Below are 18,694 nucleotides of genomic sequence, written 5' to 3'. Positions count from 1 at the left end.
CCTCCTCTGCAATAATAAGCAGTCTAGTCTGGAAGGAGACACTTTAAGGTGGTGTGTAAAGGCTTATACATAAACAGACATACATGCTGTTCTTCATCAAAATTTTCCCAAGAGGTGGCACCCATTGATGGTTCTTGCCTGATCTGGTCTTGACCATGATAATTGCTGATCCCCCAGCTCCAGAAGTAATAAGAGCCCTCCCTTCTCCCTGTCAGTTTGTCTGTGGTATGGATTCCTATTTTTTTTCAATGAACTCATAATTGTATAATTATACTTAAATATTTCAGTGCTCAAGTTGTTCAGGCTGGTTTCTATATACTTGTGACATGCCCCTATCATTTTTTTTTTTGAGCAGTCCCTTAATTTCTGAAATAGCAAGATGTTCCAGATTTATCTTCTGTCTACCTTCTGCCCCACCGTAGAATTAATCATTTCTTCAAGGTACCCTGGTTCTTTTAAGTGGGAAATGGTATGAGAGACCAAGATCTGGATTGCTAGGCATGCTCAATGCTATTTTGATATCTTTGCTTCCTGGAAATTTCAACAAAGTTATGTGTCTACACATAGCTACAAATATAGATACCTCTATACGTATATGTGGATGTAAACAAATATATTCATACATAAACACATTTTAGAAATTATGAATTCCCACTGATACCTTCAACTTCAGTCCATCCCCAGAGGGTTCTTTCTTGTCTCTTCCATTATATACTTCTGATCCCCTTTTCCATAGTGAGATCCCTGGGTCCAAACCAATCAATGCATTTACTCTATTTGCTCAGTCTTGAATTAATCTAAAATGACTTCCAAATTGCTTTACCCATGCTACAACAACAGAATAAGTTTCTTTGAAGGTTCAAGTTTGTTTGCTCTTCTTCCCCAATCCTACCCTATCACACCCTAGACTGAGGTTACACAGTCCAAAGTATGTCATAATAGGTTAGTTTTTTCCTTGTTTCTCCACTTAGTATATTTATTGTATTCATTCCAGCAAGCAAGGCTTATCGGGTTCCAAGTATTTTTATTAATAAAATTTAATTTTTCAATATGTAAAAACAGCATAATTTTAGAAATCCAAACTATACACAAAATTAGACTGAGAGGATGGTGACTTTTCTGTAGTCTTTTCCCCCAGTCCATCCCTTGTAGAAAACAGTGTTGTTTTTTCGTTGGGACTGTTCCTGCGTTTCTTCTTTTAGTGATAAGCATATATATGGATGCCTTCTTATTTTCCCTTCTTTCTTATAAAAAAGGGTGGCACATCATAGGGCTCCTCTGCACTTGGTTGTTTTCTTGTAACACCTCCCGGAAGTGACTCCACGTCAGTTAATAGAGATTCTCTATTCACTGCATTGCTGTGCTGAGCCCTGCTGTGTGTATGGATGCCACTGGATGTTAGTCAGTCTCCTGTGCTTGCATGCTTAGATAGTTCCCAGTTTTTGACATTACAAATAATCCTGTAATGAATAACCTTGCCACATATATTTTCAGATTGTCGGAGGTATTTATCCTAGACAAATTCATAAAAGTGTGATTGCTGGGTCAAAGGGTAAATGCATATATTAAACCCCCTCTACAAGCCTTGGGCCATTTTTGCTTTCAGACCCCAACTCTCCACCACCTAGGCCAACAGAGTGTATTGTCAAGCCTCTGCTTTTTTGTCAATCTGATGGGTGAGAAATGTTATCACAGTGTAGTTTTAAACTACTTTTATCTTATAAGTAAAGTTAAACATCTTTTTATTTATTTGGGTACCAGTTTATATCTCTTTTCATAATTGTTCTGGTCTTTTGTTCATTTTTCTATAGGCTTGTGTCTCCTTTATTTCCTCTATTTTTAAAAGCTCATTATAAATTTGGTATATTAATTCTTCATCGGTGATGTATGTTGCGAATATTTTCTCCTTGTCATTTGCTTTTTTTGGCCATGCAGAAGTGTTACTTTACTGTTTTACTTTAATGTAGTCACAAGTATTCATCTTTTCTTCTGTTGCCTCTGGATGTTCAGGCATGGTTTATAAAATCCCCCACCAGATATCTCCCAAGCAGTTTGGTTGTTATCATCAGCTTGCACCCCCACGTCCCATCACAAAAGCCCTGGTCAGCTCAGTGCAGACCACCTCATTTCTCAAACATTCACTGGGATGTTTGTGTTCATGCTGCCTGTTTTGGGCATCTGTCTTCTGGTCATTCATAAAAAGACCAGATCTGGTAAGGAGGAAGGGGTATGCTGTGTCTAGGGGAAGGGGAATAATCTTCTGAATGAAGGAATGCATCACTTGGGTCTTATTTAGGGAGCACAAGTTCCCAGGGAACAAGCACTAGATCAGCCTTCCGACATGAGACCTGTTCCTGCCCCAGTCCCGTCCGCCCTCGGCAGGTCCTGCATGAGGCAGCGTGTGAGGCAGAGGCCATGCCCATCCTGTATCCTCACACCATCCCCTCCTCCTCTCCACAGTGCCTCCCACCCCTCAGCTGGGCTGGACGCAGAGTCTTGATGGGGACTGTACTGGAGCCAGATTCATCCTTGTCCCTGCAGAAGCAGAATCCTGCTTTGAGTACCACGTGCCAGGGATGAAAGTGTGCTGAGTCACACCACGCAAGCTATATTTCTTCTTGGGCTTCCCTGGTAGCTCAGTGGTAAAGAATCTGCCTGCCAATGCAGGAGACGTGGGTTCGATCCCTGCGTTGGGAAGATCCCCTGGAGACGGAAATGGCAAACCACTCCAGTATTCTTGCCTGGGAAATCCCATGGACAGAAGAACCTGGGGGGCTGCAGTCCACGGGGTCGCAAAGAATCAGACACAACTTAGCGACTAAACACCAACATTTCTTCTTATTTCATGCCAGGTATCTGAGCAAGGTGTAGATAGAGTGGGCAGCTGGGCTGGCCTGTGTATTTTTACAAGTTTGCCAGAGATCGTGAACTCTCCTTTTCTGGATGTTGGGATGTCCTGGTCCCTTAGCCATTCGATCCTGCCCTCCATCCCCCTTTGCTCTGATTACCATCAGGTCACCTGGAGCTCAGGTGGGCTGACTTGGACCCAGAGGTGAGGGTGAGCACAGGGGCTCGGAACTATAAATGAACGGGGCATCTGGAGAGGGGTGGGTGTGGCAGGGCCCCAGCCTGGGGTCTGACGGTGCTGGCTTCGTCTCAGTGAGGTCAGCCGCTGGTGACGGAGATGCGCTGTGTGTCACAGAAGAGGAGCTGGCTGCTGACGACGAGGACATGCCATCCTTCCCGTGCACACAGGAGGGTAAGGGCTCCAGAGCGCCCCTCTGATCCCCTCTCTGGGCTGAGAACCACCCCGCCCCTGCCCTCAGCCCCAGGCTGGGGAGAGACTTGCCCATATACATGGCTTCACCGTCCAGGCTGTTCCTTCCCCACTGCTGCCTGGAGGCTTAAAGGGTGGAGTTGCACAGGCCTGGGTTATGCAGTACAGATGAAGTCAAAGTTTGTCACATGTGACATCTGTCTCCAGGGCTACTCATGAGACCTACAGGGGTCCTCTGCCATCTCTCCCAGGCCCACCTTCCAGAAGTGTCCCCTTCATCATGCCGCTCAAGTGGTCTGTCCTTCTCAAGCTCACGGGACCCAGCTTGGCATGAGAAACTAATGCCCCGTGAACTGTTATTTGGCATAGGGCTTCTTGGCAGGTTTCAGTCTGGATTCTCAGCCTTGGCTGTCCATTGTCATCACCCGGGGATGTCTGACACCAACCCTCAGAAATTCTGATCTCTTAGTCTGGGGCATGGATGGGCATCAGGGTTTTTAAAAATTCTTGTTACACAAAATGCACAGCTGAAGTTGGATCCATCTTAGAAACTGCACGACCGGGAACATCACAGCTTTCTCGCTGGGCAGTGACCACCTCCCAGGGTCTCCAGGAACACTGGCTTCCCTCCCGCTTCTGTACGAGGGACCGACAGACACACTGGAACCATCCGTTTGGATTCCAGGAGAACTTCAAGTGACCCCCAAAGTCTGGGGACTAGTGACCGACCTTCTGGTTGGCCTGGGACTGAGGGGTTTCCCAGGAGGTGTGACTTAGAATTTTTAAAACTGAGACAGTCTTGGCGAGCCATCCTGGTTTGCCCAATTCTGAGGAGTTCCCTTAACAAGAGACTTTCAGTGCTAAAATCCGGGAACATCCTAGGCAAACTGGTAGGAGTTGGTCACCCACTGGTGAGACAAGGCTGGCTGCCCTGTAGTACGGATCACGACTAAGGCTGATGTTTGGGGCAGGGGTGATTCCCTACCATGTGGGCTGAATGACAATGCCATGGAGACAAATGATAACGTGATGCCAGTGTTTTTCCAAGGCCCTGACTATGGTCTCACCTATTCCTAAAAGCTGTGGGCTTCCCAGATGGTGCTAGTGGTAAAGAACCCACCTACCAATGCAGGAGACATAAGAAACGCAGGTTTAATCCCTGGGTGGGGAAGATCCCGTGGGAGGGCACAACAACCCTCTCTAGTAATCTTGCCTGGCGAATCTGATGGACAGAGGAGCCTGGTGGGCTACAGTCCATGGGGTCGCTCAGAGTCAGACCCAACTGAAGCGACTTAGCACACATGCCCATTCCTAAAAGCTCCAGGACCTCGAGAAAAGGCAGTGAAGTGGGTGGAGATGGAGACCAGTGACAGCCCCCTTTCCGAGGATGGTTCCAAATGTGCCGAGACAGGCCAGAACAGGGGAACTGACCCTTTTAGTGGCAGCCTCCACCACTGGGCTGTTTTTGTCCCCACCTCTCCCCACCCGCCACAGGCCAGCCGGGACCCCGCTGCAGCCGCTGCCAGAAGAACCTGTCTTTGCACACTTCCGTGAGGATTCTTTACCTCTTCCTGGCCCTGCTCCTGGTGGCCGTGGCCGTGCTGGCCTCTCTGGGTGAGTGCAGGCTGCCAGCAGCATTGGCTAGTCCAGGGCTCTCTACCCCGGGCTGTGGGGGAATTTCTCATCAGGGGTCTGTTGGGCACCAGAACCCCAAAAGACAAGCACAGATCTCTGCAGCTCAGGACCCACAACAGCATCTTCCTGGCTAGGGCCTCTGAATGCCTGCTTCAAGCTGTGAAGACTGGCTCCTAATTTCTGGTCAATAATGAGCTGTGTGGCCTTGGTCCCTCTCAGGACCTCTGTTTTCCTACTGGTAGATGATAAGATGGGCTTCCCAAGTGGCTCATTTGTTGAAGCGTTCTCCTGCTAATGCAGGAGATGCAGGAGATATAGTTTCCATCCCTGGGTCGGGAAGATCCCCTGGAGAAGGGAATGGCAACCCACTCCAGTGTTCTTGCCTAAATCCCAGGGACAGAGGAGCCTGATGAACTTCAGTCCACGAAGTCACAGAGTCAGATACAGCTGAGCATCTGAGCACACACACGCACAAAGGACAGGATAGGACTCCGTTTCCGCAGTTCTCAGTTTCAGCTCCATGTTAGCATTGTCTGGGAGCTGTAAAAAATATGATGCCCGGGCCCCACCCTGGATGATGGAATTAATTCAGTATTTAAGCTCTTCAGATTATTCTGGTGTACTTCCAGGCTTAAGATTACCAGATCAGATGACTTCTAAGCCCTTTCCGTGGTCCTTATGTTTCTCAAAGTGAGGTTGGATGCCTATCTGCATCAAGGTCACCCCCAGGATCTGTTAAAACTCAAATTCCTAGTCTCACCCAGACCTAGTAAATCAGAATCCTGCCAGTGCAGCCCAGGGATCTGAACCTTGGTGGTTCTCATACACTCAACAGTTTTTATGACAGTCTGCATCCTGCCAGATTCAAGTAACCTCTGCCTTCTGTGGGCTTCCCTGGTAGCTCAGTGATAAAGAACCCACGTGCCAGTGCAGGAGCTGACAGCTCGATCCCTGGGTCAGGAAGATCCCCTGGAGGAGGAGGAAATGGCAACCTACTTCAGTATTCTTGCCTGGGAAATCCCACAGACAGAGACGCCTGGCAGACTGCAGTCTGTGAGGTTGCAAAGAGTCAGACATGACTTAGCAACTAAACATCACCACCAACAACTGCCTTCTGGATGCTAACCATTTATGTTTAAAAGTAAAAACAAATTTGAAAGCTTCTTACTGCAATCCCATTCCATTCCTAGCTTCATTCTTTAAAACTCTTCTGTACAAAGGCAAGCCAGTAGGTTTGCTTGCTCCAGTGGACTAGAAACTAGAGACAACTGGGCTGGGCCTCGGGTGAGGCAAGGGAGACATGGAGGACGGTCCCTGTGGGTGCCGAGCCTGCACTTGTATGACCCCTAGGATGGGGTGCTTCGTCCTGACCCCTCTTAGAGATATGCAGTAAGTGGCTTTCCCAGCTTGAAGGCGAGAGGCCCACATGTTAATGATTTGAACAAACAAATCCTTGTTGGAATCATCTTCCAATAATCCTGAAGGTGTTAATGAAATTCAGCACAAACCAGCACCTCCTATGTGTCACGTATTGAGAACACTGAGATGAGTCCATTGTATTTCATCCTCAAAAGGAGTGGTTCTCAATCTTGTCTGCAGGTTAGAATTCTTTTGAGGGCATTTTAAAATGTATGTGCTGGAGCCCTTCTTGCCACGTGAATGAAATCATAGTCTCTGGGTAAGACCCAGGCTTTTAATCATAGAGGAAAGCCCCCAGGCGATCCCAATGAAGTGGGAAGGTTGGGAAACCACTAATTAATCATAAAATATTATAATAACTATTATAATAGTTATATAGTAATAATAGTTATTAAAATAATTATAATAGTTATTAACAATTTATTAAAAGTTCACTCTCCCTGTTTTTATTAAATTATTATAACTGCACAATAAGATATTAATATATAATATTATTTATTTATTAATTATAACTTTAATTGTTAACTATTAACTTAATAATTATTAAGTTTATTATTATTAACTATTATCTTATTATATTAATTATAACATTAATATTAACTTTTCAATTGTATAATAAGATGTTATTGATAAATAATAAATAACATATTAACATGTTCACAGGATTTACCTAGTGGTCCACTGGCTAAGACTCTGCAATCCCAATGCAGGGGGCCTGGGTTCAATCCCTGGCCAGGGAACTAGATCCCACATCATTTCAGCTAAGAGAGAGCCACAACTAAAGATCTTGCATGCTGCAACGAAGACTCAGCACAGCCAACTAAAGAAATAAATATTTTAAAAATACAAATTTTTTTAAAGAAATGAACTTCCCAAGCCCCTCACCCCCACTCAGCTCCACCCCTCTCTCTGCTAAATCACATCACAGAGTCTGGCCATCCAGAAAGTGGCTGAAATCCCTGGTCAGAGGAGGGTGAGGAACTGTAGCCCTGCCATTTAGAGCCAGCAACCTGGCCAGTGGACCCTTAGCAGTTCCTGGTCGGCCCTCAGAGAGCCTCAGCTCCCAGCACCCACGGGACCATTAGGACAGCTCCAGCAGCACACAGAGAAGAGCCTGTATGGGCACAAGAGCCCCTCAGAAGGATGGGCAGCACTGAGCGCCCACTGCATGCCCCCTGCATGTCAGGCGCTCTCCCATACATGGTGCTCATGAGTCCTCTGAGCAAGGCTCCGAAACGGGAGGCCGGCTCCACTCCACAGACGAGAGGGCAGCATGGGAGGTGAAATGATTTCCTCCAAGATCCAGGGTGAACAGGCTGAGGATTATAAGAACTGGGGGTGAGCAGTGTCTCTGAGAAATCAAAGGAGAACTTTAGATTTTCCTTTTTATTTTCACCTCCAGCCTGGGTGTCCCCACTCCTTAGGATGGTGCTAGCCTTGTTCATGGGGTTTATAATCTAGAGTCCAGTTCGCAACCTTTTTTTTTGTCAAGGGCTAGGAAGTAAATTCAGACCATGTATTGACTTGGTCGAAACCAAACTCTGCCATTGCAGTGTTCCCAACAGGAGGGAATTTTTATATAATTGCTGAACTGTTTATATAGAGTATGAAACAGACATTAAAGTAATGATTTTAAAGTGACTTAAGGCTCAATAAGAAAATGTCCATGACAGGATACCAATAAAGCAAAATAAAATAGATGAGATGTGCAGAACATCCCAATTTTGTACTGTTGTCTTCTAAAAAAACCATGTATCTGTGTAGCTATAGGGGCTTGCCTGGTGGCTCAGTGGTAGAAGACCAGCCTGCCCATACAGGAGACACTTGCTCGATCCCTAGGTCAGGAAGATTCCCTAGGGAAGGAAACGGCACCCCACTCCCATTGTTGCCTGGTAAATCCCATGGACAGAGGACCCTGGCATGCTGCAGTCCATGGGGTCGCAAAGAGTCAGAAACAGCTTAGCAACTAAACAACAACAACAGTGTAGCTATAAAATGGCTGAGATAAATAAAGTTTGAGATACACAAAAATGTTGATGGCAGCTGTATCTCGGTGGTAGGATTAGAAATAACTTTTATTTTCTTTTTATATTTCTTTCTGATTTGTCTCTATTCTAACCTATGGTCAGGTTATAGTTCTAAAATCTGAGTGGATGGAAATTATATATGTATATGCACTCCAGTACTCTTGCCTGGAGAATCCCATGGAGGGAGGAGCCTGGTAGGCTACAGTCCACAGGGTTGCACAGAGTCGGACACGACTGAGCGACTTCACTTCACTTCATGCATGATTTATGTATTATATATTCTAATGCATACATATATGCCCCCATATGTATATATACACTTAAGGGAGATATGTAAAGAGATTATCTATGCCTATGAGTGAGTGAGTGAAGTGAGTGAAGTCACTCAGTCATGTCCGACTCTTTACGGCCCCATGGACTGTAGCCCACCAGGCTCCTCCATCCATGAAATTTTCTAGGCAAGAGTACTGGAGTGGGTTGCCATTTCCTTCTCCAGGGGATTTTCCTGACTCGGGGATCGAACCCGGGTATCCCGCATTGCAGGCAGACGCTTTACTATCTGAGCCACCAGGGAATCCCTTATCTATGCCTATAGATATACACTAAGTCCCCTACATACAAATGAGTTCCATTTCAAGAGCATGTTCGTAAATCTGGTTTGTTCGTAAGTCCAACAAAGTTGGCCTAAGTACCCAACTAACACAATCGGCTATATAGTATAGTATTGTCATAGGTGTATAATACTTTTCACACAAATAGTACATAAAAAACAACCAAACACAAAAAATAAATACAACATTTTTAACCTTACACTACAGTAACTTGGAAAGTACAGTAGTCCAGTACAAAAGCTGGCGTACAGGGGCTGGCATGGAGTGAACAGGCAAGAAGAGTTACTGACTGGAGGAGGGAGAGGAGGTGGGAGACGGTAGAGCTGGAGGGTCATTAGCAACAGGAGGCAGAAGGCAAGCTGCGATTTCACTCACGCCTGACACTGATGGAACAGGCTCTCTTGCTCCTTGCGGGACTCAATTCTATCTACCCTCTTGCTTCCAGACATCCTGGGTTTGAAATAAAGACATTATACTACCGTGCTCTATACAGCGCTCTACAGTAAGCTACACAAAAGTGCACCCACTTGTAGAGGATGCACGTGTGTGACAGTGTACGCCAGACACGTGAACTAGCTTACGTGATTGGGCATGCAAACGCACGTTCGCATCTTTGACAGTTTGAAACCTGAAGGTTCACATGTAGGGGACTTCTGGATATAGATATATAGATACACAGATACGTTTTTGAGAGAAGTGTGATAGACTCTGGCCATTGAAACATCTTCCCTTACAGCCATTGGGAAGCCCCTTAGAAGAAGAGTGGGTGGTTTTGGCTAACGAGGGGCTGATAAAAACGCCTTCTCAACAAATGACTGCTGTTTCTCTGACCTAAGCCCCTTTTCTCATCCCTGTTTCCCCTGAAGTCTTCAGGAAAGTGGACTCTCTCTCAGAAGACCTCTCCCTGGCCCAGGCCATGTATGACAAGAAACTCGTGTCTATGCAGAAAAGTCTCCAAGGGCTGGGTAAGTGTCCAGGGCTCAGGCGCGCTAAGGACCAGGAAGGAAGGCCAGCATTACTTGGAGTGGGACCAGGCATCTCCCCAGGCCATGGTGCCCTGGAACAGGGCAGCCTTCACCAAGCTTCTAGGCTCAAGGGAAGGACAGTCATGGCTCCCTACCTCCCTGTCCAAATGGAGAACCCACCCAACAAGGGCTGCTACCTTGGGATATGCCCAGGACTGGGGCTGAGAGTTCTGTATGTGGCACAGATCTGCCCAGAGCCTCCAGGTAGAGCAGAAAGCTGAAGACAGGCCACTTGCTCTCATGTATCTGAAGTTACTGGGTTGGCCAAAAAGGTCATTGACACAAACGAACTTTTTGGCCAGTCCAATATTTTTTTTAAGGCTTTTCTAACACTCTTGACAAACTGGCCCTTTCCTCATCACTGCCTTAAAGTTTGCATGGTTTACAATCTCTTTATCTCTTGCTTTCACAAGACAATCTTGTTCTGAGAATGAGACAGAAAGAGCCATAATATAAGGGTCTAGAGGGAGGCTGCTAGGTGAAAAGAGAAAGTTTTATTCTACCACTAATTAGCTGAGTCATATTTGGCAAGTCACTTCTCTGAGCTTCATTTCTCAGAAGTCTCAGGGGAAAAACGTTCCTGCACCCTTTTCTCCACAAGCTTATGAGAGGTTCAAATAAAAACAAATATTTATTAAAAAAAATTTTTTTTCAAAACCAAATATTAAAATATGGGGAGAAATTTAAAAAATAAAATGGGAGGTTCTTGGCAACCTTAGGAAAAGTTACAAAGATATATTTTCTTAAGACTTTGGTGAGGAGATGTCCTAAAGCCTACATTTCCCTCAAGAATAAAAACTTGGGGTAGAAATAAGATGGCACAGAGGATAGTGAGGTTTTTCCAAAAAGGATTTCATAGCAGGTCTTCGGGAAGGAAGAGGGATAGGACAGCCACATGCCAATTCATGATGCTCTGAAATATTAAATTGAAAGAAGCAACTTTGCCCTGTGAGCCTTCAGCAACTCAAAATGTTGCCCCTTTCTCCTGAAGATCTGAAAGCCCCGAATAACTGCTCTTTCTGCCACGAGGCTGGGCTGCTGGGGCAAGAGATCAGAAAACTGCAGGCGGAGCTGGAGGGAATTCAGAAGATGCTTCTAGCTCAGGAGGTCCAGCTACACCAGACCTCCCAGACCCACGACCTGCTCTCCACCACCAGCGGTCAAATCTCTCAGGAAATGGGCAGTTGCTCCTTCTCCGTCCACCAGATCAACCAATCTCTGGGGCTCTTCTTGGCCCAGGTGAGAGGCTGGCAGGCCACCACTGCTGGCCTGGACCTGTCTCTGAAGGATCTCACCCAGGAGTGCTACGATGTCAAGGCGGCAGTACACCAGATCAACTTCACGGTGGGGCAGACCTCCGAGTGGATCCATGGGATCCGGCGGAAGACGGACGAGGAGACCCTGACCCTCCAGAAGATGGTCAGCGACTGGCAGAACTATACGCGGCTCTTCGGCAGCCTGCGCACCACCTCGGCCAAGACCGGAGAAGCGGTGAGGAGCCTCCAGGCCACCCTGGGGGCCTCGTCCCAGCGCATCAGCCAAAATTCCGAGAGCCTGCATGACCTGGTGCTGCAGGCCATGGGCTTGCAGCTGCAGCTGGATAACATCTCGTCCTTCCTGGATGACCACGAGGAGAATATGCACGACCTGCAGTACCACACGCGCTACGCCCAGAACCGCACGGTGGAGAGGTTCGAGACGCTGGAGGGACGCATGGCCTCCCACGAGATAGAGATTGGCACCATCTTCACCAACATCAACGCCACCGACAGCCACGTGTACAGCATGCTCAAGTACCTGGACGACGTCCGGCTCTCCTGCACCCTGGGCTTCCACACCCAGGCCGAGGAGCTCTACTACCTGAACAAGACCGTCTCCCTCATGCTAGCCGCCACCGACCTGCTCCGGGAGCGCTTCGGCCTGCTCAGCGCCCGCCTGGACCTCAACGTCCGCAACCTGTCCATGATTGTGGAGGAAATGAGGGCAGTGGACACACGGCACGGGGAGATCCTCCGGAACGTCACCATCCTACGAGGTGAGAGGCGGGTGGGAGGGGGAGCCTGCCAGGGAGCTCCCAGAGGGGAACGCAGAAGGACCTAGTTTGGGGCGCGGTATCCTGGTGGGCTGATACAGCCCTGCAGCAAATGCCTGGGATGACTGGCAGCTTTCACATCCTTGTCAACCTCTTTTGGAAAAGTGTATGGCAGTGATGAAGAATCCTCCTGCCAACGCAGGACACGTGGGTTACATCCCTGGTCCGGGAAGATCCCCTGGAGAAGGAAATGGCAACCTGCTCCAGTGTTCTTGCCTGGAAAATCCCTTGGACAGAGGAGCCTGGCGGGTTATAGTCTGTGGGGCCCCAAAGAGTCAGACACAATTGAGCGATTGAGCACACACACAAGTCTCCTCACTTGCCTGACATACAAATTTGGATTTTTATATGTGGATCTATGTACGAGTCCACAGAGAGATATAGGCAGGGCTCATCCTTTGGAAACTCTGTCTTCTCTTGTTTTTTCCCTTCCCTCCCCCTCACTGGTGCTCTCCACCATCTGCCCCTCAGAGGCCCGCCACTCTGATGCCCTCTGCTCTTCCCATCTCACCCCTGCATTTAGGCAGAGTTCTCCAGAGAAATATGAAAGACAAAGAGAGATTAAAAGGAATTGGCTTGTGAGATTGTGGAGACTGGCAAACCCAAAATCTGTGCAGCTGATGTCCTAGTTCAAGTGCAAAGGCTGAAAGCTGCTATAGAACCAGGGAGAGATAGTGTGTCCACTGAAGGTTTGTCAGGCAGGAAATGCTGTTACTCAGGGGAGGGTCAGCCCTTGGGTCTATTCAGGCTTCAACTGATTCAGTGAGGCCCACCCACATTGGGGAGGACAATCAGCTTTACTTGGTACTGATTTAAATGTTAATGTCGTCCACAAACACCCTGTGCACACACCCAGAATAATGTTTGGCTAAATATCTGGGTATCCCATGGCCCAGGTAGCTTGACACCTAAAATGAACTATCACAAGTGCATCCCTCATCACCTTGGCACCCATGCCTATTTCTTTGTTGTTGTTGTTCAGTCAGTAAGTCATGTCTGACTCTTTGTGACCCCGTGGATTGTAGCCCACCAGGCTCCTCTGTCCATGGGATTCTCCAGGCAAGAATACTGGAGTGGGTTGCCATTTCCTTCTCAAGGGCATCTTCCCGGACCAGGGATTGAACCCGCGTCTCCTTTGTTGGCAGGTGGATTCTTCACCGCTGAGCCACCTGGGAAGCCCAGTCCCATTTGGCAGGTGGGCAGGGATCATTCAGGGAGCTCCAGGAGACAGAAGGGAAGCACCCACTATCCCAGACAGCATTGTTGTCTCCATGGAGCTCAGACTGGAGTCAAGCTCTCTGATTCTCTGGTTCTCTTTAACCATGTAGGTTCAAATCTGTGTTGCCTTCAATTTTATGTCAGTGAGCATTTTTGCTAATATTTTCTTTACTCTAGATTAGTGGTGTTGCAGGGGCTGGGGGCGAGGTAAGATCTTGTTTGCCTGGTGTCATATTGCCAGGTACTGAGTATTTCCTTAGTAACTGAGACAGTCTCACAGTGTTTCATTTAAAATATGTATCTGTATGACCTCTAGAATGTTCCAGTGAAGGTGTTAGCAGATAGTTCTCATGATTCATCCTCTAGTAATCTTGTTTTCTTAGGTTGCGTTCAATCTAAAACCAACCGAAATGTAAAGCTTTCCTCGTGACAAAGCCTATTCGTTTGGCCTCACAATCTTTTTTTTTAATTTTTTTTTTAAATTGGAGTATAGTTGACAATGTTGTGTTACTTTCAGGTGTACAGCAAAGTGATTCAGTCATACACATACTTGTATATATTCCTTTTTAAGTTATTTTCCAGTTAAGGTTATTACAGGATGTTGAGCAGTGTTCCCTGTTATACAGTAGGTCTTTGTCGGTGATTCATTTTAAATATAGCAGTGTGTACATGTCCATCCCAAACTCCCTAACTAGCCCTCCCCTCCACCCTTCCCCACTAGCCTCACAACCTTTGTGGACAAGACATGTGTCGCAGGTGGCGTGTCTTTATTTTACAGAAAGGTGACCTGAGACGAGGAAAAGTTAAGGGATAGTTTAAGGTCACACTGTGATTAAGATCCTGACCCACCATGGCTCTGAGGCGCAAATGTCTAGTGATGAGCCAGGAGACACTGAGAGTGTGAGCTTGCAGATACCAAAAAATGCATTTCCACTGAGGTCCTGCTTAGGTGTCATGTGTTGGACAGACAGGAAAAGAAGGAAATGGTATTGAAAATATCAGAAGTGAACCATTTGAGACCCTCATCCAAGTCATGAAAATTTATATTTGCTCCTGTCCTAATGATGCCAGAGTTCTCATCAAAGAACTTCGTCTTAACTGGAGACCAAGGTGGGACATCACTTTGAGCCGCATTTTACTCTCAGTTCAACCTCTGTATATTTATTTAAATGCTATCTTTTGGCTAACATTCTTCTTGGTTGTTAAATCACCACATATAAAGTCTCTCACATCTGAAAGAAGATTTCAAGGACAAAGTGTCCATCACTTCCTACAGGAAGTATCATTAATTCACTCATTCATCTACAGACAGGGGCTGCCAGGCTCTCAAGCTGGGGCTGGCAATGAGGTCTCCCTCTGTTTGGAGCCAAGCTGCTATCTAGAATAAAGGAAGAGGGACAGCCATGGCCAAGTGCTGACTGAAGGGCTGGGACTCACAAACTGTCTGGGAAAAGAGCCTGGATTCTAATTTGCTCTGGGTCTTTAGGCAGAATCACTTAATCTTTCCGGGCCTCTGGTTTTTGGACGGGGAGGGGGTTGTTTTGTTTTGTTTCATATGTAAATCAGTGGATAAGACCAGTTGTTCTCTGAGATCTCTTCCAGCTTTGTGATGAATTCGGAGTCTCCTTTTGCCAACCAGAAAGCCTTTGGTACCTGCATATGTTTTGCACCTCTCATAGAATGTTTCCTCTTAATCTGTATTTCCTCCCTTTCCTCCTCCAGGGGATCTTCCCAAACCAGGGATCAAACCCTTGTCTCTTGCATTGGCAGGCAGATTCTTTACCACTGAGCCCCCTGGGTAGGGAGGAAAATGCCTGCCTGGAGGATTAGCAGGTTTACTTGTTATCGAGCAACAAGGGCAGTCAGCGAAAAGGAGAATGATGCCATCTTCTGCTGGTGCCTGCAAGGGAGCTTACCATAACGCCTGGCCTATTTCTGGTACGTTACTTCCCAGGCACCATCCTTGAGGAGTGTTTATAGGGCTTACCACCTATGGTTTAGCCACCTATGGCTGAAGGGATGAAGCCTAAGTCTCTGCTCAGTGTTTCCATCCCTTGGCCCTTACCACAAATGCCCACACAGTTTCCTTTCCTCCTGAATCCTAGCCCTGGGCCTTGGCAGCCCTGAGCCCCAGCCCCAGTGAAACTGCTGGAAACCCTTCTCAGCCTCTCTGCCCAAACCACTTACTAGTCAACAAATGGCTTGAGAGGAAAAGAGGCAAAGAAAGTCAGGCTTCCTTCAACAAGTTCCTCTTTCCTGGGGATTCTGGCATTTGATCTCTCTCCAAAACTTTCAGAAGGATGTCTTGGCATTGTACCTAATGGTTCTAATTGTTCTCAGTGGGAGGTTTAGTCGATATAAATTAATCCGTCATAAGCCGACGTGGAAACCCACTGGCATTTTTTCAATGCTCCTCAGGTAACAAGAACCAGGATTGAGTGTCCCTGACCCAGGCTGATATTCTCATTGAACAAAGGGGAGCCTGCAGACAGAATTCAGTCCAATGAGGACCAAATGATGTCCCCAGTCACCCAGTTTGTTAATATGGGAACTGTGCTTTCCATGGTACCAGGCCAATCTCCCGAGAGGCTCCCCCCTTCTGTTTCTGTCTCCTTCCACCTGTTTTGGACTGGGGGATGGGCTGTGCCCCCCTCCCCGCCCATGCACCCCCCTACCCGTGGGTAGGCAGTGCTTGTACGCTGATGAACTTGGTGCATCTGCTCAGCCCCCCTGCCCCTCCCTACTCCCAGTGCGGACCTTGAGCAGACCACCTACTTGTCCCAGACATGCAGTCAGTGCGGCTCTGCCCTAATGTGCCGGGATGGCCTAATTACAGCCCAGGGCTTCCTGAGTAATTATGGGCCTCTCCTCGGGTCTCCAGGATGCCCGTTCCTCTCCCATCTCTGCATCTCGGCCACTGCTGCTCCCATTTTCTCTTTTGTCCTAAATGTGCCCCCGCTGCTCAGAGCAGCTCTTAGCCGCTCCCCACCCTTCATCCCTGAGACACCCAGATCTTATTACAGGCTGGGTGAGGGGCCCCTGTTGCAGAGAGCCGCTGGTCAGCCCATTTCTGCATCCCTCCCCGCCATGCTAACTGCTGAACTCTGCTTGTTGATTTCCTCCCCGCCAGCTCTCCCTCTCTGACCGCATGACTCATGGCTGGCCCTGGAGGGACAGGCGGAGGCTTGGCTCACCCGAGGGAGACAATCCTTAAGGTGACCCTTTCCTGGCTCAGTGGGCCCCCTCCTCCGGGCAGCGACAGAGTGGGAAGTCCTGGCTATGGGAGGGGGTCTGGGGAACAGGCCCCAAGCCTCTTGGGCCTGGGTTTGCATCCTGTCTCCACCCTCCCTGGTTGGTGATGGTTTGCAAGTTGTCACTCTCTGCACCTCAGTTTCTCATCTGTAAAATGGGGTGATGATCTCAATGTATGATGCCAGGGACATAGGAGAGACTCGGTTTCCCTTGCCCTTCCCTTCCCCAAGAAAATGGGTCTCAGAGAAGTTAGGATGAGTGGGGGCCAAAGTGGGCACACGGACACCAGACCCAATGGGGAGAGACCAATGCCTGTAACACAGGCCCTGCCCCCAGTGGAGCCTCCCCGATGGGTGTCCTCATCAGGCCACCACATAGGAGCCCTCCATGGGGTCTCAGAGACGGGTCAGCAGCGGCAGGCGTGGAAAGACTGTGGAGAGGGAGGTGACCCTTTCCTGGCAGGCCTCCTTCCACGGGCACTGGGGGCTGCAGTCCTGGGGCACTGGGGAGCGGACAATGAGACTCAGGCTTCTGCTCCAACCTTCACCCTAGGCATGGGGCCCCCAGCCTTTCCTACTAGGGGAAAGCCACCCAGGAGCTTCCCCAGAAAGAGGCGCCTGAGGAGGCTGGAGGGGAGGAGCAAACAGAAGCCTTTGTTCTCTGCTCTTTCTCCCCTGCTTGGCACAGAAACCCTGAGAAGTCCTTCCGCTGGCTGCTGTGCCCTCAGGGGCCAGGGAGCAGAGGGCGTGCACTAAAAATGGTGGTGCAGGAGGGTGGGGGTGTCCCGGGGAGGGGCGGGGGCTCCTGGTGGATCTGTGAGCATCTGTGTCCAGATAAGACTTCACAGGCATTTCCTGAGTCCAAGCTGGGGTTGGGAACCATCCACCCAGGGAACAAGAGTGGAAGTCAGAGGAGAGATCCTAGGATGAGAGAGAGAGGGACCAGGGAGCTGGGGCAAGCCCTGGGCAGCGTGTTCCTAGAGCAGGAGGGACAAAAGCGGAAGGAGGGCTGCTGGTGGAGCCGCCGTGCCCTGGGGGACTGTCAAGTGCGATCTCAGGGAGATAGATGATGTGAGCACAGATGGGCAGCGCCTTGCCCAGAGTCGCTTTGTGCCCTCAGACTCCCTTCCACGTGAACAACCTGCAGGAGCCTCTCCACCTCCGAATGGCTGTGCTATTCCAGCCCCCACCCCTGCCCCGGCTGCCTCAGGTGCCCAGGGCAGAGCTGGGAGTGAGGACAGGCTGGTTCTCATCCATTCCTGCCAGACTAGGGGCGAGGTCCCTGCCAGCCGTCTCCCTGTGCCCTTGTTGTGCCCTGTTGTTCTGGCCACTGTGCTGCAGACGTTCGTTGCAGACAGAAGGCCAGGTCAAGCTGTTCCCTGGTCACTACCACCACCGCCAGCCCGTCCCACGCCCACTCCAGCCAGCCGATGACGGCATGCCAGCCGGTACTGCTGGCGGGCCACGTGAGCTGAGCCCACACAGGCCACAGCCCTGCTCTGTGTGGGAGGTGGGCATGGGCAGGAGGTGGCACGGAACAGGTTTTTATTGGCCCCAGTGGGGCTGAGTATGTCTGGGCTCCGGTTTCCAGTTTAGATCGTAATTGGAGGATGGTGTTCAATGACTCTCTGCTCCACTTAGAAACCCTCCGAGAGGGAGATGAGCAGGGGTGGAAGTGTGGGGGAAGGCCAGAACAGACAGAGGCAGTGTCTGCATTAGCAGGGAGAGGGCCCCAGGGCTGCAGAACTGGGTCGAGCCCCCTGGAAGTGTTCCCAGCTCCTGCAGAGAGGATCCCTTCTCTTCAAGGGGCCCACCCAGCTTCTGGTTTCTGCTTGGGGACCCCTGGGCTACCATGTCACTTCTCTAGTTGCCTCCTCTGTGAAATGTAGGAATTGGACTAGCCCCCATCGAGCTCAAAAACTCCAGGATTCCTTGCAAACGCAATGGTGTAACAGCTGAGTTCTTGAGGAGAGTGGAGCATGGGCATGAGAATTCACCTCTCAGCCCTGGGGTCATTGTCCCCACCCCCCAACCCATGAGCTGGTGCCCAGACCACTGAAGAAAGCCAGGGCTTTGCTGTGCCTTAACCCCAAGGGGGCTAAAGCCATTCTCTGCAATTCATGTCCTCATCAGGCCAGA

The 18,694-nt window shown here is 48.9% G+C and overlaps 1 protein-coding gene across 4 annotated transcripts in view; it reads left to right on the top strand.

Moving 5' to 3' along the window:
- Positions 1–18,694, top strand: part of SCARA3 (scavenger receptor class A member 3) — a 34,982-nt gene that overhangs the window by 12,937 nt on the left and 3,351 nt on the right. For 3 of the 4 annotated variants that reach the window (XM_044939733.2, XM_006060257.4, XM_044939734.2), the window contains 4 exons: positions 3,161–3,259; positions 4,772–4,891; positions 9,836–9,934; positions 10,986–12,029. In XM_044939733.2, coding sequence (XP_044795668.1) covers positions 3,161–3,259; positions 4,772–4,891; positions 9,836–9,934; positions 10,986–12,029 — 1,362 coding nt within the window. The remainder of the gene's footprint in view (positions 1–3,160; positions 3,260–4,771; positions 4,892–9,835; positions 9,935–10,985; positions 12,030–18,694) is intronic. The other variant, XM_044939735.2, reaches the window with a different exon arrangement.

This window comes from Bubalus bubalis, chromosome 3, assembly GCF_019923935.1.
Source record: "Bubalus bubalis isolate 160015118507 breed Murrah chromosome 3, NDDB_SH_1, whole genome shotgun sequence".
Taxonomy (NCBI): domain Eukaryota; kingdom Metazoa; phylum Chordata; class Mammalia; order Artiodactyla; family Bovidae; genus Bubalus; species Bubalus bubalis.
Note: the sequence above shows the minus strand (reverse complement) of the source record. Positions and strands in the feature narration are given on the sequence as shown.